This window comes from Cyprinus carpio, chromosome A19, assembly GCF_018340385.1.
Source record: "Cyprinus carpio isolate SPL01 chromosome A19, ASM1834038v1, whole genome shotgun sequence".
Classification (NCBI taxonomy): domain Eukaryota; kingdom Metazoa; phylum Chordata; class Actinopteri; order Cypriniformes; family Cyprinidae; genus Cyprinus; species Cyprinus carpio.
This window is the reverse complement of record NC_056590.1, coordinates 24,113,806-24,133,233: the sequence shown is the minus strand read 5'-3', so window position 1 is coordinate 24,133,233 and position 19,428 is coordinate 24,113,806. Positions and strand designations below refer to the sequence as shown.

General features: G+C 37.7%; 1 protein-coding gene across 2 annotated transcripts in view; it reads right to left on the bottom strand.

The window, feature by feature from the left end:
• Positions 1-19,428, bottom strand: part of LOC109068869 (ephrin type-A receptor 7-like) — a 132,174-nt gene that overhangs the window by 30,867 nt on the left and 81,879 nt on the right. For both annotated transcript variants that reach the window (XM_042777142.1, XM_042777143.1), the window contains exons 4-5: positions 9,919-10,074; positions 5,054-5,401 (exon numbers count right to left, since the gene is read on the bottom strand). In XM_042777142.1, coding sequence (XP_042633076.1) covers positions 5,054-5,401; positions 9,919-10,074 — 504 coding nt within the window. The remainder of the gene's footprint in view (positions 1-5,053; positions 5,402-9,918; positions 10,075-19,428) is intronic.

Sequence of the window (19,428 nt, the reverse complement as noted above, 5' to 3'; positions counted from 1 at the left end):
TTAATAACATTTTATGGAAATTATGAAAAAATAACTATATTGTGATTTGGCCTTATGGTTAGAGAGTCGGACTTGTAACCCAAAGGTTGCGGGTTTGAGTCCCTGGAACGGCAGGAATTGTCGGTGGGGGGAGTGAATAACCAGCGCTCTCTTCCACCCTCAATACCCTGACTAAGGTGAGACCCTTGAGCAAGGCACCGAAACCTGCTAAACGGGTGCCACAGCAACATGGCTGCCCATTGCTCCGGGTGTGTGTTCACGGTGTGTGTGTTTGTGTGCACTTGGATGGGTTAAATGCAGAGCACAAATTCTGAATATTCATTTCACATACTGCTCATACCTACAGTATGTGAAGTAGTATGTGAACCTGTCGAGAACAGTAACAGTGATTTAGTTAGAATTCACTTATTGTTGGAAAATGCATGTTATCACTCGACAAGGCTTTCGACAGAAAGTGCAACCGACACGCTTCTGTTAATCACATAATCTTGAGTCTCAGAATGGCCGAATCTCAGGTGATTAACTGTCCTGTCCAATATATCAGTCTATCACTAGTACCGTGAAGATTATTGGAAGTTGTATTGCTTGTACCTTCATGGTTTAGCTTGTATGTGGAAGCTGTCATATAAGCCAGTGTTTGTGTGATCTCCATGGTCTCTCTTCATGTATCTGTGTACATGTCAAAAAACTCTAGTCTACTGCTGCAATATTACCTGGCTGCCATCTCACTTAACCGTGACGGGCTCCATGCAAGCAGAAAGCATGATGGGACTGACGTCCTTGCTGTGTTCTGAGAAAATATATCATAAAAGAGCCACTGACCTTTATGAATATTGCATTAGTGACTGCGAGGGCACACTCTCACCCCCACCCTAAACTAAACCTGTTAGCCAATCCCCCCTCTTGCCCTCCCAATGGGAAATATTAAACTTCCTCTCAGGATAAGGGCCCAGTGGTGTCTCCACGCTACAGAGAAGGTCTGTGGAGCTTTACAGCGCATGGTTCACAGCTGGCAGTGTAGGGTTTAAGACCACAGATCGAAGAGAACTGCACCCTGACCAAATGGATTTCCCTGTATTTGAGAAGGAGGCTTTGGGCTGGACTTTATCGGCCCACTGCAGACCCTGATGGGAGGTTCAGCTTGAAAGGAGAGGTTGCTTGGCTTCTTTTCTTGAGAGGCCACAGGGATGGAGGTCCCGTGGGGGACAGGAACTCCTCCAGCCTGGGATCTCCTCCACAGGTGATTAAACACAAAGTTTTTACACACTTGTAAACATTTGTGGGATTATTTATGGGCGCATATGCATTTCTGACTGATTTATTCTGCCAAATTCAGATTATTGTGCACACAGTGAGAAGGGAAGCTGTTTGATTTAAGCCTATTACGTTATACGTACTCCAAAATGTAACACTAACTTGGGATTTCTAAAATCAAAATTGACAGCTCAACGTAGGGATGGGCAGCATGTCCAAAATCTTATACTACAGTATCAATCATTTTATATAACTGAACCCTTCACAGTATTCACTGAAAAAACATATTTTTAAGTTATTGTTAATATTATTATATTAAGTTTTTATAATTCAAAATTTCATGTTTATTTAAATGTTTTACTTGCTATTTCTTTGAAATTTCTTTTTACCTTTCTGAGAGAAAATTGTATCTACACCAATTTTTTATTTTCCTGGACAATAGAGAGAGAGAGAGAGAGAGAGAGAGAGAGAGAGAGAAACTTTATATATTAAATTAGCATGTTCTAATGCATATTCCAGTGTATAACTGTGTATATATTTCTTTTAGTTTTCTCTTTTTATTTGGAACTTTATACAGTAGGCACTAACAGGGATTCTCAACTGATTTTTACAACTGAAACTTGAAAGAATATTGGTAACCAAATTGTTTTGATCCCCACTGACTTCCATTTTATGGACAAAAATACAATGGAAGTCATTGGGAATTGAAACTTTTGGGTTTGTTAACAATGCACTTCAAAATATCTTCTTTTGTTTCCCACAGAAAAAAAGAAAGTCATACAAGTTTAGAACTACACAAATAAACGATAACAGAATTTCCATTTTTGGGTGGACTATTCATTAAAATTATAAAATGTATAAATATTGCTTTGAACTACATGCTACAGCTATTTGAAAATATTTATTTAAATCTAATTTTGACATTTCAGAGAATTAAAATGTCTTTCCCTATTGGAGCAGTAATTTTGTGCCACAGAAACACCTACTGTACACTGAAAACATCTGTCCAGGGGCTTTACTGAGATGGCTGCCGTGTGACCTGATTTGGTTGCTGCAAACTGCTCTCAAAATGATCAGAATGCTTATATTTCATTTCCACGGAGGGCCAATAAATACAGAACGTGCACATTCAACACAAGCGCAGCACTGATCTCAGCCTCTAGTCAGTTAAACTCCTTTGTGTTGGCTTGCAATCACACCCGACTCTAATCACAGAGCTCAAACACACAGCTGCCTCTGAGACTGTACATCACAATAAAGTAATAGCACTTCCTCTGAGAGCTCTAGTTAACCTTGAGCCTGTGCTGCGCGAGGGAGAGATTAATGGTGTGTTTATAGAGAACGGAACAGGAGAGGAAGAGAGGAAAATGAAGTTAGAATATGCAATACACATAAAAATTAAAGACTTGTGTTATGGCTACCCACACAACTTCAAGCACAATAGAAAAAAAACAAGGATGGCATGTTTCAGAGGAATACGATTTATATCTGAGACCCAGGTCCAAAATTAACACCCACCAAGTGCCAAATGCAATTTAAAAACTGCCTCTGGTGAGCAGATAAAAAATGATTCGCCAGTGTCACAGTAAATGATAGTCTACCCTCACACATGTAAAGTGATCCAAATGAAAATTACTATGAAATAATAAATTATAATTAAATTAAACAATGAATTAATTAGTACATAATAAATGATTATATCGATTATATTTTTAAAAAGAGGATTTATTTGTTCTTTTTTCAAATTTTCAAAAAATAAAAAATTATAAATATATCCTGAAAAAAAACGTATATAAGCAGCTTCATGGCTGGCAAATGTTCTCGATTTACTTGCTTTGGCAGGTGTGGAAAAAAGTTAATTTGGACTCTGCCTGAAGGGGAAAAGGAGAGAAAGAAAGAGAGAAAATAGACTTCTGAAAAGGTGTGAGAGACAAAGAAAGAGTCTTTTTTGGCTGAGAAAAAGCAATTGTGTTGGAAAGACTCAAATAATGAAAGGCGCAGGAGTGGAGTGCCAAATAAACGCTCTGCAATTTACTCTTAATGGAAAGCAAAATCTGAGTGCGTAGAAGTCTTGATTGAAAGAAATCTCCTCCATTAATAAACATGCGGCTCCTCCGCTGCTTATTTCAGCCTTTGTGTTCCGGGACTCTGGGATCATTAAAGGATCTGAGCAAGCGGTGATGTGAGTGTGAGTCTGTGTGACTGTGCACAGTATGTGTGTGTGTGTGTGTGTGTGTGTGAGAGAGAGAGAGAGAGAGAGAGAAAGAGAGTGGCTCAGCAGGTCTGTGTTAATCTGGGGGTTGTGTAAAGTGAATTCCAAAATAACCGCAGGGGAAATTTCTTAACCGCGACAGCCCTTGTGAGGGTCTAACACTCCAAGTGATTTTCGATGTGTGTACCTGGAATTTACATAATACTGTGTGTGTGTGTGCAGGCAAACTCTTCGGACCTGACCCATCACACAAACCCACACCAGCTGTTCACTAAGCCCTGCTTGACTCCAGATGCTGCTCTTATACAACTTCATTTTGTAATTGGTCAGCACTAAAAATGGAGTGGGTGCTCATGGGTTGACATGCACACACAGCCTGTGTGTGTGGTGGGCACCTGCCATTGTTGATAGTACATTGGGTACTAGATATTTTGTAGCTTCTAAACAAACCCTCACACAAACCTTTCTGCACTGATACATTATTTACTATGTGAATAAGCCATTTAGCTCATGAGGACCATTGGATGGAGATAATTTCAGGTTTTACTATCCTTACGGGGCCGTTTAATATCGTCCCCACAATATAAGCATAACCCGATTCAAAGATACACACAAACAAAACAAGGTGCATTCTAGATTTAAAATGACATGTTTTTGACACAGTCTCACTCTAAAAATAGACAATCTCACATTATGCAAATTAGATTATGTTTAGTCATTATTATCAGTCATTTATGTTATGAGCCCACAAAATAAACACAAAACCAACATTAGCAAAAATATTTTTAAATCCTTTGGCCATGTCAAATGCAAAAAAAATAAAAAATAAAATAAAAACCTTTTCATAGTCATGAAAACAAGAGTTATTATTACTATTATTACTATAACCTCCATTTATGGGCAGAACATTTAGTCTTTGACTTTAAAAGGGACATAAAAGGGACTAATAGTGGATTTGTAATTGTGTAGTTTCTGTTGTTCAGCACAAAGCCACAATAAAAGGACCATCTCAATTAACGGAAAAAAGGTAAATGTTTTGTGCATTTTTTAATAATACACATGTGTACCATTATGAATCCACTAATCCAAAATAAAATAACCGCTGACCACTGTTGCTGATCTCATTAAAGAGGACATGAACGTCTTTAATCCCACATCCCACATGGTATGGAAAGACATCAATGACACGAGGATGCAATGAAACTGAGAAGCACTAAGATGAATAAGCTGCTTTGTCACAACCTCATTTGGCTCAGAAAGGGACCAAATGGAGATGAGTGAAAGCATCTGCTGCAGTATTACTGAGAGAGGACAGTGTCCTCAAATACTGTCTCTGCCCACATTAGGAGCATGACACCACTCACAGACAAAAACCAGCATTCACAGTCCACATTACACTGACAAATGCAAAAGCTGCAATGTGAAAAAGCAGCACCAACATTTATTTTACAGTGTTTTACTTAACTGTCTCTTGTTAAATAGGTTTTATCCTGATAAAAAAGTTAACTTTGACTCACTGATGCACTTTATTTGCTTTATTTGAAAAACAGGGAACGATACTAGGTAAATTTTTTATGAAGAACATACCTGGGAGGCTGGTGGAGATGTTGACCTGCGTGTAGAACCTTTTGTTGGGGAGTAACTCCGAGACGCCGTTCTGGGCCTCCACGCTGAAGGAGTAGTTTGTGTTGGGCAGCAGGTTCACGATGGTGACTGTGCGCTCTGTCAGGCCGCTCTGCTGTGGTACGAAGCCCATGCTGGCTCCGCAGGGTTCACACTGCACCTGCAGGGCCCGCGGGGGGCCGATGCATCGCCGGCAGCCTATGCTGTAGGTGAGATCCCCTCGGCCGCCTGAATCATTCGGAGCGGCCCACTCTAGAATGAGCGTGGACTGTTTGAGGGTGTAGACCAGATCACGAGGTGGAGAGGGAGGGCCTGTGTGCAAAAATAAATATATAAATTAATAAACAAATATACAAATGAAACTTGTAATGCTTGATTAATAAAACAAAAAGCGTTCAATACCACAGTCACAAAAAAAAACAAACAACAAAAAAAAAACATCCATAAGCATTAAATAAATGTCATTTGAACATACTCTAATTAACATGATGATAATTACCCCTCAATGAACTGTAATTCTTTTTAATAATTTAACCCAATTAGCTACAACTGGGTAAAGCTTAACGGAGCTTTAGGCTTAAAATCACATGAGAGGAAATTAACACAGGCCATGGAAGACAGTCAAAGAGAGATCATGGAGTATTAAGGGCACTGGCAAAGACGAACACAGCTCTCATGCACTAGCAAGAAGTCCATTCATACAAATACAGAGAGAGGAAAGGCTCCTTCATGTAAATGTGCCGACATGTACAGTAATTTGACTGAATCTGTGGCAGCAGAATTAAAATAAAAAAGCAATGATAAAAATCATACATAATCGTTTTAATTGTGAAATTAAAGTGCTCAAGTGGTAGAGCATTGTGTTACCAAGCCCAAGGTTGGGGGTTCGATTCCCTGGGAACACATGATAGGTAAAAATTGATAGTCTGAATGCACTGTAAGTCGCTTTGGATAAAAGCGTCTGCTAAATGCATAAATTTAAATTTAAATTTTTACATTTAATTTAAATTTAAATTTACTAATATTAAGTGTTTTCATTTTGTAATCATTTTAATATTGTTGTTTTTGATAATAATAATAATAATAATAATAATACATGCATTTTTCCATTATTATTATTGTTACCAACTCATATGTATGAGATTAGCTATATCTTAAAACTGAAAAAAGTAAAAAAAAAAAAAATATATATATAATATTATATATATATATATATATATATATATATATATATATATGTATATATATATATATATATATATACACACACACCCACACACACACACACACACACACACACACACACACACACACACACACACACACACATTATATACATATTTTTTAAATATATATTTTAGTTATATTTTATATTTTAAAATATATATTTTTAATTTAAAATAAATTCAAACAATTGCTAACTAAAATGAATATTTAGCCTTAGAAGCCTTTGCAATTCAACTTAAACAAAGCAATACACAGCAGTACTGCTAACTGTGTTTTTCAGATTTTAAAATGGGTTTTGTGATAGCCTATAAAAAGCATATGATTTCATGGTAAGATCAAGGACCTTAAAGCGGCTGTATAGAACTGAATGGCTTGCTGCAATGGCATTCACAACTACTTCTCCCAGAAGCTGCAACTGATTTATGGTGAATAATGTGGGCAGAATGAACGACAGTCTCTAACAGAGAGAGAGAGTGATTAAAAGAGGGGCGGGGAGGAGGAGAGAGATCAGATGCGTTAATTGCTGCTGTCCTGTAACGAGGGACTCCTCTGTTGACTCTGGGCGGAGTGGGTCAAGGCTGGAGCCCTGTGTCTCTAACGCCGTTTGTCAGACAAGAATCTTTCAGCAGCAGGAAGCCATTTAAATGTCACCGGGGCTTTAAGCTGCCCATCATCAGCTCAGACCAAGAGCACTACAGGTGCCTCCCGCTGCCCTCAAACACACAAACACATACACACTGCAAAGATGGACTCAATATGCTGCAATGAGAGAACCTTCCAGTGTAATATGGGGAGTTTGCTTACTTATACTGTATATGCAAAACTAGTGAAATAGGACTAATAATATAATATTATAAGACTATAAGACTAAATAAATGAGTAATTATTATTATTATTTTTATTATTACATTTTATATTAATCTCAGTATATTTATATTTTTCTATTTAAAAACAAAGACTTATCTGAATCAATTTCAATGAATATTACTCACTATATAACTTACTAAAACAACTAATACATATTAATAAAATAAGATCAAATAAGACTAATAAACAAAACAAAAAATACAAAATTAAATAATAATTAAAAACAAATAAAATGATTGTATTAAAATCCACAATACAATTGCAATAAAATAAAAACATTATTATATTATTACAGAATGTTATATTCTAAATTATTTTATATTGGAAGATTGCTTGTGATATCTTTCTTTTAACGAAATGCCACTTCCAATAAATTCCACCGAAGCAATTTGAATTAATCTGAATTAACTGTGGGAACCAAGTAAAGGTTTAAATCACTATAATCAAAAGCATCATAACTGGTGCTGCACAGCATTTCTGAGTGCCTGATTGTTCTCTGGTATATGCATTTGTTAAGTTTTAATTTTGAGATCTGGGCTTCTGAAAAAAGCCCCTTTCCTCATAAATGCAGCAAATAATAATGAAACTGTAATGCATATGCTCAAGCGTGAGTGTGTGTGCATGGAATAATTTAGATGTGTGCAAGAAGTGTTGTTTTATTAAAGGCTCTGAAGGCTTATGCAACGGGGTCCACGTGTGGCCATGAGCAGTGAGGAACAGCTGCAGACAGGAATAAGGATACATCCACCACAAGACAGGACACCCCTACACACACAGAGCAGCACTTTATCACTTATGTTAGCACATACACACTAGGGAATAGACACACACACACACACACACACACACACACACACACACACACACACACGCATATTACCAAAACAGAACAGCACAGAAAATACACATACAGTAGAAGAGTAATGCAATCCATATCATGTCACCTCTTTTCAATCCTTTGTCTTCTGTCATTTAAAGTCATTATAGACATTTCTCTCTCTCTTTCTCTATGGTGGCATCTGCTCATAAGAGTGACTGTAGAATATATACTATAATTAACGCGATAACAGAGTCTTTGTCTCCTTCATATAACAGCAGCCTAATCAATACAGTAATTAATGCTGTAAATAAAATTCATAAGCACTCAGAGACCCATTCAGCCCAGAATAAAGGGCTGGTCACACTAGATTCGAAAGTGTGTGATTTCTGTGCCACTAGAGCCACTAAATAGAAAAGCAAAAAAATAATGATCATTTTGGAAATGGTTTTCACTCCCACGTCTGCCATTGGTAAGCAAACAGATAGTCCTGCCCTGAACTCATGCCATTGGTTGAGCCAACACTGCTGTGTCAGACTTTTTGGTGCACTTTTCAGTGACATTAACCTATAGTTGGCTAATGATGGCTAATAAGTCTCTATCATATTAAGCTAGGATAGAAGGAAATATTTCAACAGTGAAACATTTTTTCAACATTTTATCTTTAATTATGAGAATAATTAATAAATAACTACAACTATAAATAACAGAGTAACTACTATAGTAAATTGTAAAAATATATATGGTTATTTTTTTGTTTTTTTTGAGTTTTTAGATATTAACTAACTATTAACTATGCCTTTTGCCTCAAACTCTTAATTTTCAGCTTATTAATAGTTAGCAGTTGTTAAAGGGATAGTTCACCCAAAAATGAAAATTACCCCATGATTTACTCACCCTCAAGCCATCCTAAGTGTACAGTATATGACTTTCTTCTTTCAGATGAATACAAGTGGAGTTATATTAAAAATTGTCCTGGCTCTTCCAAGCTTTATAATGGCAGTGAGTGGGGGTCGAGATTTTGAAGCCCAAAAAAGTGTGTCCATTCATCATAAAAAGTGTCCCACGTGCCTTTGGGGGGTTAATAAATGCCTCCTGAAGTGAATCAATGCACTTGTGTAAAAAAAATTAAAAATCCATATTTAAAGCTTCATAAACTGTAATCTCTTGCTTCCACTAACTGTTGAACACAGGTTCACTAGAAAGTGGCATTACAGCAGATGACGCAGGACTTATGCATAGCATAAGCTCCGGCGAGAATATGCTTGTGAGAACTACATTTTGGACTATGTCATCCACTGGAACGTCACTCTCTAGTGAACATGTGTATGACAGTTAGCAGAAGCTAGAGATTACGGTTTATAAAGTTTGAAAAAACTGTATATTTTTCTTACACAAATGCATCAGTTTGCTTCAGGAGGCCTTTATTAACCCCTAAAGCTTGGAAGAGTCAGGAAAGTGATACATTATACACATAGGATGGCTTGAGGGTGAGTAAATCATGGGTTATTTTTCATTTTTGGGTGAATTATCCATTGAAGTTAAGTAATAGGGTAGGATTAAGGGATATAAAATATGGTCATGCAGAATAAGGCATTAATATGTGCTTCATAAATACTAATAAACAGCCAATATGCTTGTAATATGCATGCTAATAAGCAAATAATTAATAGTGAGAACTGGTCCCTAAACTAAAGTGTTACCATATATATAACCGAACTGTACACACAACAAACACAACATTCCCGTTGCCAGCACTAAACCCCACAGTAAACAAAATTAACAGTAACCAGGAATGAACCAGGAAACAACAGGACTGGATTGTACAAACATGAGAACGCACATAAATAAATACCTGTGCACAAATAACTACACATGCAATGCACACACAAGCGTTCACCGCACACAGAAGTCTTACGTGTGCAGGGTGCGGATGGAGGGTCCAGCGGAGTTCTGAAGTGGTCATCTTCGCACACACACAGCACAGAGCCCTCTTCTTCAGCCTTACTGTTAGCTGGACATGAGAAACACTCTTGCTGCCGTGACGACATCTTGTAAGTGCCCGGGGGACAGGCTGGTAAAAGAGAGAACACACAGCAAAGAATCCATTACAGACTCTGAGACAACAAATTCTTTAGCTTCTAGCGGCAGAATTAAATACAATCCTGAAAAATGGCATTACGTGCAACCTGAGACCAGAAAAGAGTACGTGGCTTTAGACCTTATTAGCAAACATAAAAGATTCACCTGGGAGTATATGCTACTTGAAGAGAGGAAAAAAAAACAAATGCCACTGTGCCTCCAGGAACAAAATCCTTTAAAGAGCAGGTCAGATGGTATTTTAAATTGTCCCAATATTGTATTGGAGTCCCCTACATCAGGTTTAAATGCATCTTAGGTCAGAAAACATTGTAATTTTCTCAGAATATACATTTAATATTAGAGTCATTTGCTAATGATTAGGAAATGATTAGTTTCAAGCAAGTTCGGAGCAAGCCCCTCCCTTCCTCAAGCCTACTCTGCTCTGATTGGTCAGCTGGCCAAACCTGTTGTGATTGGCACAGAGATGAGTCCTTGAGCCAGTTAACTAGCGCTACCATTGACAAAGCACCTTTACATAAAACAATAATATAATCAATCCGTTCTTATAATGACATAAAATACAAAACACTTATGCAAGCGAATCGTGCCCACAGCTAAAGTTTAGCTGCTAAACTGTGAACACTATGTGGGATACGTTAGCCGAGTGCTAACGTGACTAACTGATTAAACAATACAGTTTGTAAACCAAAATATGTCTACTGTAATGTTTGAAGAACGACAGACAAAAGACGCTTGGTCTTAACTTTTAATCAGAACGCAGAACAGTTGTATCACAGGAGCACCAGCCGAAATCACTTATCTCTCCCGCATTAACCCTGTAACTGCCAGTGCAGCACAATAAACAGCAGTTTCACCAATTATTATAAAGTCTGTGTGCTACACTACATTCTTTATTATTAAACAATGTAATTAGAACAACGTCAGTCTATAATAATCAACATATTCTTAGGTTCACTGCGAATTTTTAGAACTACTTCAGTAAGACAGTAATATCGTGCTTTACCTGGAAACCTAAAGCTGCACTAGGTATACATCACATATTGGCACAAAACAATTATATTTTGAGCACTCAATTGAAAATGTACACCTAACGTATCAATCGTACTACTTACAGGTCCTGGTTCAGAGAGCTTGTTAGTCCAAATTAAGAAGATCAGAAGCCAATGAAGATAAAAGCCCAGATTAGAGAAGCAGTTCTTGATAAAATGACAAGCACACAACAAAAGGCTCGAATTGTATTTCTGTGGTATCCTTGAACACCGCGTCTTCTCAACATGATGTAAACGCACTAATAGCAAAAGTGTTTGTGGGCAGATCAGACTCTGTTTGTATTTCGCGGGCAGGCGGGGATTATGCAAATGTGTTACCCAGTGACGTACAGGCAAACAGGCAAAAGAGTCGAAAATATAACGACTCGTTACGGCCATTCAGAACCGACTCTCTCTTTTGAGAGACAATATCTTTATTTATCATGCACTTTTTTTGATTAACAACTTTGCAGATTGTTTTCATTTAAGGATAGCTACGTTATAAACTGGAAAAGAGAGATTTTTCAAAAACCCATCTGACCTGCTCTTTAAAATTAATATATTACACATGATTAAGGGGCTATTTGTTGCCTGTACAAGCAATAAGTGATGGAAGCTCATGCTCGTAAAGTAACTGCTATGAGACTGTATGAGGGAACAGAGCACTTGTGCAACAATGAATTGCAATTATCAATATGGGAGCTGTAGGAAAGAAAAGAAAGCCCCGCACCTTAATGGTAGACTCAATTGTCTCACTAAGAAAGACAATAGCTAGAATAAGCTGGACCAATCTTCAAAAAAGGGGGTTTTGTAGTTCAAGAATAAAGGCTAAAACTAAGATTAATAATTTTAATAATTAAAAAAAGCACAAAAAAGCATACAATAGAGAAAATTGCCTTTCAAAACTAGATTTTATATATATATAATAAAATGTAAAAAAAAAATTGTTGCTTGCAAAAAAACAAACAAAACAAAAATAAAGCAAATCCTAAAGCGAAAAGCACAAATCAAACAAACAAACAATATTCAAAAACCAAACTAAAATAAGCCAAAATAAACCAAAGCAAACCAAAACAATTAAGAAATTTGCATTTTAGAATCAGATGGTGTAGTTACAGAATCTACCAGCAGAGGCTAACAGGGTCATGCTAACCAGCAAATCCTTGACCCCTGTAAAAGGTTCTATTACTTGCATCCATATTGCCCAAGGTCATTGTTAAGATGGCTGCCAAAAGAACTAACTGACGTTAAAGAGACTTAAACGTGCTATAAGATCACTAACCTCTATATGTTATAGTATTGTGCCTACATTTATAGGCTACACACTTACCCTCAACTCCACCCATCCATTAGTCCATCCCCCAATTTTGGATCAATCATTTATGTTTACATTTATGCATTTTGCACATGTTTTTATCCAAACCAACCTACAAAAGGGGAACAAATCACTACAACATTGCCTCAACGATAGGGTCATAAAAACAATTCTCTGAAAAACATACAATGAATATGAACATGGACACACAGAGAAGCAAACACACAAAATGACCCAAGTAGTAAGCATAGAAATACTGTCCTGTTTTCCAGCGAGGCAAGCAAAATCAACTAGACAATGGAAAAAACACCAAAATAAGTGATATGGCATCCAAATCTATGCATACAGAACAGAACACATACACGGATACAAACCAATATGCAAGTGCATCTTAGTGTTATAATGTATGAAATGTGAAAGCGAAGCTCACCAATCTCATGGCTTGTCAGATTAATTCCTGCAAACAGCTCTAACAAAAATGACTGCAAACTTTGTGGTATCAGACCTGTGTTTGTATGCCACTTTTTGTTTTTGCTGCTGTCTTTACAACCTGACTTTAAACCGTAATGCACTTTACCACTGCCAGGAGGACTGTGGCAAAAACAGACAGCCAACTGAAGGCAGCTAAAGCCAAACACACTGAAGGGAATGAGATTACAACCCATATCTGACATTACACAGAAATTCCCAGGGATCCTATTTTTTTCTAATTCCACAACAGACCAGCTGGCTACATAAGGATCAATTTATCTAATGTGGCATCAGCAGGGGTTGCTTCACAGAAACCAGTGAGATGATTAGCTCTATAGTGCCACAAGGAACTATAATGCAGATCGAGCAAAAAGTCACGCCAGGGGTCCAGTTAGCAGAGAATCCAGCATAAAGGTAAGTGCCAAATATATACAGGGAAAGGAGGCCTGTGGGATCAAGCTTTCAGAATTACACTTTTAGATGTAGGAGGTATCGCATATACAAGTTAGCAATTTTTAGGACATTCTCTGCCTAATTTTATGCCTCATTTTATCATCTAAAATTATTTATTATTTATAGTCTAACGGAGAACAACAAATCTTTTAAATTTGTTCATTTAACAGGGACTTTTATGCAGAGTGACTCACAAATGAGAATAAAAGTAACAGAAGCAATTAATTAAAGAGAGAACACCACAAAGGTAATGCAACCATTCCGAATTTCCATAAGAAAGAGTTTAATGCAAAAAATCATCTAAGGAAAGAAGGATTGCAAGGCAAGAAAAACACTACTGGAAATAAAATCTGAAATCACTGACTCGATGACATTGATCTGGTTTTGTGTGAGAAATCAGATTACACTGAGGGGTCTCTTCATAACCACACAGCTCTTTCGAACACACATCAATAAATCATAAAGAACATAACACAGCAAACGTGAGCAATGAATTGTTTCAATGGCGCTCTGACAGGGGGTATTAATGAATATTAATAAGTCCAAAAAGACGTTTGCTTTGCACTCCCTCTCTCGTCTCGACACAAATGGCCTTCATTATTTTTGGGCCATAATTCCTTGCCGTTTTATTTCCAAATGTCAGGCTAGATTTGCAAGCAGCTGTCAGGGAATCAATAATTCATGTCGTCATATTCATATCACTGCCTCAATGTTGCTAATTCCAATTTATGAAAAAAAATCCCTTGCGAATGGAATAAATTCACATAAATGAAGGAGTGAAAAATCTATTTTAAAGGTCCTGCCTATCATACGCCCTTCACACTCCTGTGACAATTTAGACCATTGGGTTTAAAAGGACTATAATAACCTGTTCAGGTTGCACAGGTAACCAACATGGTTTTTCCAACAAAAACTGTGCATTTTGCAACAGTGATTATAGTGACATTGATATGGCCTCTGCATTAATCTAACCACAAAAAGCTATTTTTTCCAAATCTCAAATGTCATAAACAATCACCCTCAGTGGTCTGGTATCAGCAGCAAAATCAAATATATTTGGGAACAGAAATTTATAGAGATTTATCTGTGGGCCCTCTACTTACTGAGCCAATAAGTAACCACCTACTGTAGCAACCACCTGAAATACCCTACCAACATTCTAAAAGATACCCAGAAATACAAATCATATGACAATATCTGAGCATCATGGAAGCATGGACGTTTAGAGTAATAACCACTCACTAGATTTTTCCTCAGAAAAATTTAGTTATGGTTAACATAACACCCATAAATCACTCACACTGGATATAGAGTCGCTTTAAGTGGGATTTAGAGAGAGACAAAGAAGGTGCCCTTAGGGTGTCAAGACTGGACAGATTCTTTCTCTGCATGTCTAATACATTCATTCTGATATCTTAGATCCTCTTAACACACCTCACCATTTTTCTATACTCTTCTTTTATTTTCATTGTATCATACTCTTATCCTCTATCTCAGCCTCTCGCCCTCTCCAATTTTCTCCATCTTCCCCCAAATCCCTCCTCTCACAGTCGCAAAGTCAATGCCGCTTATCTCTACCAATGGAACAATAGAAAAACCATGGACAAGAGTCAGAATTAGAAGACATTACACTCTTCTGCCTTAATCTTAATCAGGCCAAGAATGATCTAAGCTCTGCCTCATGGGGCTTGCATCCCAGCTTCCCACTCCCACATCACCAATGATCAATCCTCATCAATGCAGTTATCTTATTAAAACACAGCTCTGCTACAATCCAAGTCAATGACCGCACCCCCCTCGCTCACAGTCAGTCTAGGCCCTATCATACATGTGGCGCAATGCGGCGACAGACACGACGCAAGATGCCAACGAGTGAAATGTCCGCTCTGCTGTGAACTCATAATAGGTAAGTCGTACTGGCAATGCACCGCCCTTAGAGTTTATCTGAGGATAGTGTAAGATTAATTCAACAGGTCACACGCACCTGCAGTGCTTCTGTGGATGGAGAAACAGCAAAACTATAGGCTTACATAAAAAAGGAATATAAGTATATACACTATATTTCACTTAAATCATATTGACAGATTAACGAAACGAAAGAAAAAATGTGCTAAATTATGGTTCATTGTGACACGTTCCAAAGTTTTCGGAAAGAAAAACGAAACAGCAGAGAGTAGTTTTCTTTATTTTGCAAAAGCGTTGCAGTTTTAATTATTTTGCAAAAGCTTGACAGTTTTGAATAATGTCTTGCTTCTGTATAACCAACCAGCTTTGTTATGACCATTGCATCGACGCCTTACGCTCCACCACAACATAATTTTGCTATATTGAAGCCTGTACATTATCAAAATAAAATACAGTTAAAGAAACAAATAAAAAGTTACACTGCTCCGTTGTACAAAATTTGTTGCGTTCAGCCTGACCGCGGCTCACTGTGCTGAAAGAGCCGATGTGAAGGATGATGTTTTATGTTGCTTAAATACAAACACTACATAATAAATAATATTTTAGCATCCAGATACGTCAGGAACATGGAAACATTTGGATTCGTGCCGAATGAGAGAAGTAGGCATCAGCTTCACCTTAAATTAATTTGTTTTTTGATTGATGATTTTATAGCCTAAACTTTAGAGGATTTGTTTCGGAGAGAAACTAATAACTGTTTTTATAATGTTTGTGAACATTTTGCTTTAGCCTACAGGCATTTTAGCCTTCATTATTTCGGAAAGTAATAGGGCTAATAAAATGCGACGTGAGCCGCGACTTATGTTTTTTTTCACTCTCAAAACGCAATCTTATACAAGTGTTTCTTTTAACATTGCAGCAAACAGTTTTTTTTATTTTATTAATACTTTGATGTCTTTAAAGTGTTGATAGATTTTTTTTGTTTTTTTAGTAGCCTACATTTGGCCAAAATCTAGTAAACTAACTGACTAAGCTCAGCGGGTTATTGGCTAATGTTACCAGATCTCTCTTTTTTCCTTTTCTTTTTGAGTAAAGAAAACGCTGTACTTTATTATTATTATTATTATTATTAGGCAAATAATAGGCAAAGGCAACTGTTTTTAGAAAATAACGTTATTAACCGGTATTTTTCCCACCCAAACCGGTTTCAGAACGGTAATAATATCAGAGGAACGAAGGAACAGAACATTAAAATATTGATTCTGCTCGGAGTGAACCGATTTAATTTTTTTAAGCCCTGCACGCTGGTCTGAAAATGAGGTGGGTTCAGGTGCATTGTTGGCATGTTGCTATTTTGAGGCAACTGAAATAGACTGTGTCTTTGACCAACTGAAACCTGGTCTAAAGTCAGTGGCGCAATATTTAGTTTTTTTATTAAAGAACATGTTAGTAATATGAACTTATATGGGGGTGAACAATGCTCGTACCCCCTGCTTATTACACACACAGGGACACGCAGCAGCACACAAACATGGCAAAAATAATAATAAAAAAGTATTACTGTAAAAGATTATTATTGTGCCATGCAGATGGTCTGCTCACATGCAAGGTTAAAAGGTTAACCTTTCCTCTCTGGAGAAATGTTCAGTCTTTGTTCTTGCAAACTCCGCCATGTAAATCGCGAATCCGCCATAGCGAGACCAACTGGCCTTGAAAGGGAATGGGAGATGAGACTCTGATTGGTTTATTGCACATTATGCTCATAACACACCCATGACTCATTAAGAGAATAGGTTAAACCCTTTTGGACCATGCGCCTGGTGCACCGACTGTTTTTCCCATCTGTAAACTAGCAAAAGTGGATTCGGACATGTCCTAAGAGCACTTGCACTGAGCGCTTTAGACCATGCGCTTAGATCGTTAAAATATGGCCCCTGGACTTTGTATGTTCACACCTTTCTTATATAAAAGAATTCTGTCAACCCTTGTTAGTTTGCACACTCACTTTATCTACTGATCTTGCACTCTGTGTTTTCCCTTGCCTCCCCAATGAACCACATTGGGTCACCCACCTCTAGCGACTTAGAATGCAGAATGACATCAAAAGCGTCCAAGCAGCTAATGTTGGGGCTTTGTTCGCTTGCCTGTCACCTCTGATTGATGGTTTCCATTTAGCCAAGTCCGGAGGAGATTTGTAAATGTCCAGAGCTGGGCCCAAGCCCAAGCCCATGATGGAAAGGCACCGGGCTGAGCAGTTCCGAGAGGAGTCAGGCTTCACTACATATGTGCACGACACTCCACTCACGTGAACTTGAGCATTCAGGTCATTGCGTTTACAGATTATAGTCCACTTTAACTCACATGTGCACATGTGTAATTTCTAGAAGAGCCTGGGGAACCTTGTAACATAGCACAGCAGAACTACATAAATTGTAATAAGAGTTTTTGACAGATGGAAAGAATGGATGGAAGGAAACAAAAATGGGAAAAACAGGGAAAAGGGGGGAAGGCAGGAAAGACTGATGGAAGAGGGGAAGGATAGAAGGAAGAAATGATGGCAAGAAAGACATGTAAGAAAAGAGATGCAAGGAGGAAAAATTTTAAATAAAGTGGACGAGTGGTAAGTAAGTAGGAGGAACAAAGGGAGGGGAAAAGAGGAAAGCAAGAGGAAAAATTGGAAGGAATGAAGAGGAAAAGAATGGGAAGTAATGTAGGATCACAGGCAGGAAGGAAAACCACCAAGATGTAAAGAAACAAAAAGAAGGAAGGAAGCAAGGAAGGAAAGATAAAAGGAAGAAAGGAAGGAAGGAAGGTGAAAAAGAGGCAAGGAACAGAAAATCTAGTGTGCCAATGCCACATTAAATAAGTGTGTTAATGTGTTCATGTGTTTCTATGAGAGAGCGACAGAACTGTCTTGTCTGTATAAATTTTGCTCCTTGCAGACAGCAGGGTAGCATTTCACAGTGGGAGACGGCACTTTTGAAATTGATTTCCTGTAGGCTTTAGGTGACATTACCCCTGTCCCCTCAAACCCCAATCTCAACATGCCCATATCCACGTCTGCCTGATCTGAAAAAGCAAGCTATCAGCTTTCCCTCATTAGGCTGGGAGAGAGGGATGAGATCGGAAAGCAGAGAGGAAAGGAGAGAGAGCCCTGTCCATTTGCATTCCAAACCCATCAGGCCGGTGTCAATGGTTATGTTTGCATCTGAATGTCAAAGCAATTTCAGGTGCAGCACTCAAGAAATTGAGAAAGATGGAAAAGAAAAAAATAATAAAAGTAAAACCTCATTTCTGAATCACTGAAGGGTGTCCGACTGATGAGGATGCTGGGTTTGGAGAATGAGAACGGGGTAGCGAATGAGATGCAGGCAAATTTGCAACATCTCTCAAAAATATCTAAGAAAAACAGGTTGGGCACATTTGCAGCCTCAAACAAACACCACTCTTTATAGTTAGTTCAGGTAATGGATCCCTCTTTTTTATTTTCCCCTTTCGCTTTTAGGGCGTGATGCTCATCTTGAAAATTAAGTGATCAAGCAAAGTAGAAAATAAGTCATTCCTCAAAGTTCTGCAGATGCAAAAGACTCTGCAAGCAAACTGCTGTGAAATGTACAAACATATCCTTCTGAACAGGTTAGTCTTAGGAAATGTAGAAGATTTAATTGTAATACGGGGTGTGGGAGCAGTTTTTTTTGGTTGGTTTAAGATTTTTTAAGACAAATGGATGTCTGGAGGCTGGTCACATTTCCATGATCAATGGTGTTGAGGTCAAGAACGATAACAGATATTTCTTTCAAGTAACATACCACAATTATGCTGTGCAGAATAACCAAAGAGCAGGGAATGGAAGAGGGAAAAAAAGAGAGGGAAATAAAAAAAGGGTAGAAAATAAAAAAGGGGGAAAACAGAGGAAATGAAAGCTAGGAAGGAAGGAAGAGAGGGACTGATATGGGCAGAGCCAAGATGCATAGACAAATGCACATTTACAAGAAAATCCATTGACCTCAACTCAAAACTACAGTATAACTCTGAATTTAGTGTTAAATGGGAGAAAAGAAACATAAGAAAGACAGGGTTGGCCAATCTTGCATAGTTTAGCTTAAATCCTAATTAAACACACTTGAACCAACTAATCAGGGTCTTCATGATT